The sequence below is a fragment of the Lycium barbarum genome, chromosome 5 (assembly GCF_019175385.1).
Source record: "Lycium barbarum isolate Lr01 chromosome 5, ASM1917538v2, whole genome shotgun sequence".
NCBI lineage: Eukaryota > Viridiplantae > Streptophyta > Magnoliopsida > Solanales > Solanaceae > Lycium > Lycium barbarum.
The window spans coordinates 65,486,339-65,493,765 of NC_083341.1; the positions used below are offsets into that span (position 1 = coordinate 65,486,339).

The 7,427-nt window shown below is 35.4% G+C and overlaps 1 protein-coding gene across 6 annotated transcripts; it reads right to left on the bottom strand.

Moving 5' to 3' along the window:
* Positions 1-2,839: 2,839 nt before the first annotated feature.
* LOC132640915 (GCN5-related N-acetyltransferase 6, chloroplastic) lies at positions 2,840-6,291 on the bottom strand. Of its 6 annotated transcripts, none has more exons than XM_060357724.1 (9): positions 5,552-6,291; positions 5,067-5,153; positions 4,907-4,959; positions 3,982-4,018; positions 3,836-3,901; positions 3,579-3,683; positions 3,339-3,492; positions 3,167-3,243; positions 2,840-3,058 (listed from the first exon to the last, which is right to left on the bottom strand). In XM_060357724.1, the coding sequence occupies exons 1-9, from the start codon at positions 5,654-5,656 to the stop codon at positions 2,993-2,995; spliced, it is 750 nt and encodes a 249-aa protein (XP_060213707.1). In that variant the 5' UTR covers positions 5,657-6,291; the 3' UTR covers positions 2,840-2,992. The 6 variants fall into 6 exon arrangements, with proteins under 6 accessions (XP_060213707.1, XP_060213709.1, XP_060213712.1 ...); XM_060357726.1 differs by having other exon boundaries at positions 5,067-5,327; positions 5,556-6,283; XM_060357729.1 differs by having other exon boundaries at positions 5,067-5,377; positions 5,556-6,283.
* Between the last annotated feature and the right edge of the window lie 1,136 nt (positions 6,292-7,427).

Genomic DNA, 7,427 nt, shown 5'->3' on the forward strand with positions numbered 1-7,427 from the left:
AACTTGGCCGTGAGGTTGGGGGTTTTCTCCTTCAACTTTTAGATATTTTTTTTTTTGTGGGAAGTGAGAAAGATGAATACATGGTCATCTTTTAACTAATATGAAGTGCATTGTTGTCCCTTGGCCCACATTAAATGAGTTGGACCACTTAAAAGATGACACCAAATTGTGTGGGCACCACATGGAATTTGTGGATGACTTTCCACTTCTAATTTTATCACTTTTGGTCCCAAATTTTTCCTAATTGATCCATACCAATAAATTCATGCACAACTTATATCTCAAAATAAAATCGAAGGTCAAGAATCCCGACTTTGTATCCCGAAATAATTTTGTCCCTAACTTATCGTAATTAATCCAGATTATTCCACTGTACAAAAATACGGGTTCTAACAGATGAGCCAATGTACCCTCTGCTCTTTTCCAAGGAGCATAGCCACTGTCTCTCATTTTCACTGATTTCATGAGAATTTGAGTTTGAATCTTGATGAATTGTGAAGCTCCATTCATCAGCAAAATTTTCATTGCCAATGCTCCTAATTTCTTCTTTGGTAACCATCGTTCCTTTAGCAGATTGTTTGTCCATCTTTTTTGAAACCTCCTCAAATTAAGGATCTCAATCTTGATAGTAATTGAAATTTCTTGAACATGTTTATATTCACTTAAACTGAAACATTGGACTAGTATTTTAATATATACTTTAACTTTGGGCCAGGTGATTTTTTCTTCATTGTCAAGTCAGGTACTTTGCACATTCTTATTTCTAATCAGATACAATTTTCAACTCTCTTTTGTAAAGAAAAAATAAAATAGGATTAGATAAAGGGAAAAAGCATTTAGTTTAATTCTTTACCTGCCTGCTAAGAAATATTAGTCATGACAAAAAGGGAAAAAGTGCCATCTTTGATCATCCAAGTGACCAATAAATAAATAGAGATCACCTCTAATTGCTTAAGTTCTTAGATGTGATAGTTTACACAACTAAATTTGATATCAAAGCAGACTTTGAACATCTTGTTATATAAGATTAGGCTTCTGGATGACTCTTTGAATCCGATGTTTGAGTGAAACTAAATTGACTGATATTCGGAGTTCAGATTATGTAACTTATTAGGATATTCAAGAACAAGGAACACTAAATGCAATGCAAGTTATTCATTCTTACACTAAAAGCAGCATGAATTTTTTTATATTCTAAGTATAGAACCAAAAAAAGAAATTGCAAACATCGGGATACAAGACTTGATATCAGATGGAACTTTATAGGAAGTAAAATTTAAAATATCCTATAGGATACTGGATACCCCTGTCATTTTCATTTAATCCATGTATTGTTCTTCCCAAGAGACTGTTAATTGAACTTTGCTGCTAAGTGAGTGAGGTAATTATTCTTTGTTGCAGGTACAGGAGCAGCATCAATGCTCAAAACTATTGGCAAGCACCCTGGCCAACTCAAATAGATCATGTTGCTTCCCCTTGTAATAGAAAAACAAAGAGAATCCAGAAATGCACAAAGAGACATTGCTTGTATAATGTTTGGAAAAAGTATAGAATTTAACGCCTTTTTTTGTTAGTCTTGTCAAGTCGATCTCTGTTGAACAATCTAACGATAATGATTTGTCAAAGCAATGCTTATATCCCAATTTGTAATTGGTCTTATCCATAATGGTTATTGATTCCATAGTGTGAATGTGGCTAGTCAAAAGCAGGGGAATGTGATGATGAAATAGATATCCAGAGTTTCTTAGATCTTAGAGCCGAGCACGTGAAATATTTTGTTGATAGGTAACAGTGAGACTTGAACTGTCATATCTAAGAACTCAAGCAATTAGATTGAACATGGGGCATCTTTACTTATTTTAAGATCTTCAACAGATTACAGGAATTAAAGTGAGGTGGAATGTTGCTGATTACTTGGATGATCAAAGTTGGAGAATCCTAGCCCTTTTTCTCTTTATCCATGTCTAATGTTTCTTATTAGCAGGTAGGTAAAGAATTAAATGCTCTTTCTTTTTGTCTAATTCTATTTTATTTTATTTTTTGTACCGAGAGCCAAAAAGTGTATCTGGTGTGCAAATACCTGACTTGACAACGAAGAGAAATCACAGCCTAAAGTAAAAGAAACTATTAAAATACTAACCAATGTTTCAGTTTAAATGAATATAAACATGTTCAAGAAATTTCAATTACTACTGAGGTTATATTGGGATCCTTAATTTGTTTAGCAAACTTGTATGTTTTGTCATAGTTATGGATGATATTGACTTCCTACTATAACAGCAAAAGTTCACTATATCAGGACTTAGTCAGAAGTTAAGGTAAATGCTAGAAAACATTGTGGAACATAACGGGTTTTCTCCTTTATCCCAAATTGATCAGTTTCTTGACTGGTATGAAGAATTGCAGATTGAAAGAATAAATCTGAATCGGATATTATATTTGAGTTTGGTACAGACCAATAAATAATATTGGAAGATGTGACAATTGCTTGAAAATGTCACCATCAACTTCATAATCAGCCAGGGGTGTAGATAAGTATGTTGAAGCGTGGTCAATCCCTTCACGGGAAAATTATAGTGCGTGTATATATATATATATATATATATATATATATAAATCTAGAACACGTTTAGCGGAATTCCTGGCTTCGCCACCGAATCTAGCTCCATGTAGGTGCATTGCAGCCTACAGCCCGAACTAAGGACGGGGTATTGGGGTAGCTCAGCTTTCTAGAGTATTATTTTGATTTCTTGAAGATCACTAATTTTCTTATCAGACATATGTTCCATTGGAAACTTATTGATTATTCTTCTTCTCATATTTTGTGTCTCATAGGAAGTACATGAAATATGTTTAATCACAGTTGAAGCTTTCATTACTGAATATATGTGACAATTACACATGTTGGGAGCTAATAAGATGTGCAGGGTATGCCCCAAGTATATCAGCAAAAAACAAAAAATAGAAAAAATCAACTTGCATTGGATGTGTTTCATGCTCGGAGGAAAAGCAAGTGAGGTTGCTCGTCCGCAATTTTATGATGCGCCACTTCAACCACCTGGTAAAAGACCAAACATAAATGGAATTTTGGAGCTTCATCATTTATGAGAAAAACAAAAGACTGACTTAAGTTATAACAGAAACTTATATTTCAGGTTTATATTACCTCAAAGCCAACCTTTTGATATAGCTTTTGTGCAGGTCCGTTGTTTGTATGTACATGCACGAACACATTTTCCGCACCTATCAGACAAACAGCAGATTTATAAGGTAAATGGATTTTTAGTCTTTTTGGTGATTCAAGCAATTATGGAATTGTTGCATCCTAATTTACTTACCATTTGCTTTGGCCGATCTAACAGCAAAATGCAACATGTTTCTCGCAACACCCTGCCTGCGAGAAGATATGGCAACACATAAATTTGCAATATTACCATATCTGTTAGCGGATCTTCTCTCGATGTTGCAGAAAACTGGGGCGTTCACTCTTTCCTGTGGAATGGAAGACATTTCAAATAATTGTAGGAAAAGATTGCTGCTATCTTTTTATTTATCAGACATAATGTACATCAGAATACCCCAGGAAAAGCCTCTCCATGTGACAAGTGCCCGATGATCAAATCTAGGGTCCCAACAACACTCTTAAGTACTGTATGTCTGATATTCTTATCTTCTGTCCGCACCTGTTGATGTCAAAAATAGCAGATATGATGCTATTTTTTCTTAATGATGTGAAAGTAAGTATGAAGCTTGTCTTGGAAGAATAGAGAATAATTGAGAAAAAATCATATGCAGTGTAGACAATGATGGTAAGGTTCTGTTTCCAGACTTATACCGCAACAATGCAGGGGCATCTCTGCCCAATTTGTGCTTTACACCTCCTTTTCAAAGCATTAAACTCCTGCATAGTGGAACTAGGAGATTTTATGCACTGCCAATACGTTTTTCATGGAATAATTGTAATATTAGCCAATTGAGTACCTGCTCGGCATATTTCCTTTTATAGTTATTGATGTATCTGCATTATCAGAGAAAGTTGATTTTAGTCACCCATCTAATGTTGGTTCTTATAAATGAGGACACCATAAAACCTTATACTTTTTGGCTTACCCTTCATCATACTGGTACTCCCTTGCTTGATTTATTGAAATGTAGGTACATATCAATGTTGCTGGTGCATCTATCTTTTATTTTCAGCCAGATGAGTTTATGTCCTTCTAAAGCATGATCATTGATCAGTTTTTTAGCTATGCCGGTTCGAGTTTTGCACAGCGGTCTCAGGTCTGAATAAAATAGGTGTGTGGTTGATGGTGTAAAAATAGTCATAATATGATGGATCCAATTAAAATAGGATATAAAGATGAAGAGAAATGTACCACATCGGTGAGGGATGAGATCTATGAGCTTCTTATAGGGCTTGGGCAATCCTCCTCCCTTTGAGCTAGCTTTTGGGGTGTGAGTTAAGCCCAATGTCTAATTTGACATGGTATTAGAGCCGGGCCCAGGCCCAATCCGATGTGGGTCCCCAAAAAAAAGGGTGGCAGAATGCCCTCAGACCAACTGACCGGTCCTGGACCGATGGGAGGTGAAAATGCCTCCGGTCCATAAATGTGCACGCTCCAGACCGGACAGGACAGAAGACCCCGGATAAAAAGTTGGGCAATCCTCCTCCTTTTGAGCTAGCTTTTGGGGTGTGAATTGAGTCCAATGCCCAATTTGGCAGAAGAATTTGTATAGCCGATCCTAACTAGTTTAGGGGTAAGGCGAATTGATTAATCGATTTATGAATTATCAGTTTTCGGCAGGAGTGTGCATTGTAGAATGATCAATATGCATGCTTTCCAGTTTCTTGAACTGAAGAAATTTGCAAATATGAGAAATTTATATAATCAAACAGGGCACATACCGATCATTCTGGCGGTCTTCCCAGTGAGTCTCTGCTCGCAGCCATGCTGCTGTCTGTCAAAAACACATACAGCTTTAACTGCAAATTATCAATTATTGAACCTGAACACATTTACTTAAGATTACACAATCCATCCATGTAAAACAAGAAATATACTAACCCAATATTCTTCATCAAGCATGGCTTCACGTGCCATGAACTGACCAAAATCAAGTCTGTTTTCCTGGTCCAACACTTCATCTGACAGCTGCAATCGATCAAAATGGAGATTTGATGTGTAAGTCGTTTCGGATTGTGGAATCGGATATCGCTGAAATTCTGTAGATAGTTCTTTCTTCCCTGTGCCTGACGAATTGGGAGTCAATGACCGGCATTGAAGTAACAAGATTTTGATTTTTTTCCCTCTTATATATAGTCAATGCTGTGCAGTATTCAGGAAGTATAATCAGACCTCTTTATAACGGTAATCCTCTGTAACAACATTTTATTATAATGAGAAAGTTTTCCTTGGAACTGATTTTTCATATTATGTTAGATATTTTATGTGCTCTATAACATTATTTCTTATAGCAGCCAACAATTCTGCAGACAAACAACGCGAGTTTTGACTGTACTTCATTGGGGGAAGGAAATAGATGGACTTACTGACATTGTCCAGGAAGCAGTAATGTTCTGATGCCTGAAGGAACTTCCCATTTTATAGCAAGAATTTGTGAGGTAACCAGTACTCTGCGAAGCCATTGTTGACATTTTTTGTGCTTTTCTTGGTTAGGAAAATGACAAAGTTAGGAGCTTTCTTAATTCTTGAGCACCAAACAGTTTGAAGGGTATATGCAGCACAACTCTTCAAAGTAATTACACCAGATTTTAACTCTCTGGTGGCCACTTATGAAAGTCAAAGCACTGCGTTACTTGTCGGGGAATGTAAAAATGGACAATTTTTCTGTTATTACCAAACCTTTTAGTGTTATTTTGTTTCCTTTTTTCGTCTGACTTTGTACCTTGAACTCCTTATGCCAGTTTCATTTAAGTATATTCAATCACAAGTGCGGATAAAGGAGGAGAGACAGTACATTGACAATTAGCACGATTATTTTAGGATTGATCAAAAGTGAATTCGGAACTAAAGTTAGTGAGTTCAGAATAAATATTATCTCCTTATATGCATATATTTTTACTTCTTTTTTTTTTTTTTTTTTGGTTCATATATATATATTTCAAGCCGAAAAATAACAGATACAGTTAACGCTCCTTTGGAAAGTTTTGTTTAAACTGAAACTGTCACAGCTTAAGAGGTTTTGTCAGTGTGCTAGTAAATTTTGGATTATTCTGTGAAAATTTGAGTTGTGGAGCACATGGGTTTGGAAAGGAAACCATTAGCGGCTATAATAATTAGGTGAAGGTAATGTATATCATTGCAATCCATACGTGGATCTATAGCAGCCAACCACACTGCTTCCTTGTCCTCCTCACGTTACATTTAAATATTTAATACTTACAAAATTGGGATCACCGATTTAAGGATACCTTTTTCTTTTTTATAAAAAAATAAACGTACTGAGTTGTCTATTTATTGCAGATTATGTGTCCACGGGAATTATTCATCACTTGTATCAATGAAGTAGGATGTAGCTCACACATAATTGTCTTTCTTTCATTTACTTGATCAACATTATTATTTATGCATTTATTTTTTCTAACAAATCATTGACTTATAAATAAAGACAAAGATAATACAATGAATCACTCTTTTATCACTAAATTATACAAGTTAATAATCTGATTATTGTATACAAAAAAATGCAACTTTCATCGAACAGAAAAATTGTAAACCTTTTATCATGACTTCTGCTCGTAGCATATCTTGATTCATTTTTTTAAGAAACCACTAAGTATCACTTAGTGAAGGGATAGTTATAAATAATATTAAATAGTTCAACTAAACAAAAAAAAAAAAAATCAAAGGACTTGGGTCAACATGATCCGGTTCAAATAAAAACAACAAAGTAAACAATCAGCTGGCACCCACTCCATTCTCACAAAACAATTAGGAAAGTTCTTGAATGGTTGACTTCGCCGGAGCAAAGCCGTCGCATATCCTCCATGGTTCAACCTCTGATTTTCCGGTATGGATTTGCATCATATTCGCACCCTTAAGCTCTCACCGGTGCTGCAAATCCATAGCCAAGGAGTTTATTCTCAGATAAACCTGATCTGTTCCTTTCAAGTAAGAAATGCTTCCAATCTTCGATTTTCCTTCCTTGTAAATGAGAAAAAATATGCTATGTCGATCTTCTGCTATTGTCTTATCCGATCTAAAGAGATATGAGTTGATGTGTTCTTGGAATCTGTGAATCTGCTATGCATATTTGAATGTTGAGCTGAAATCTTTTCAACTGAATTAGCTAGAATGAGTGCAGTCCAAAGTTGTGATTGATGTAAACAAAATTGAGGATGCAATTTAGTATGTTTTTGTTCATAATCTACAACTTAGCCTCCCCCAATTAGACACGGAAATGGT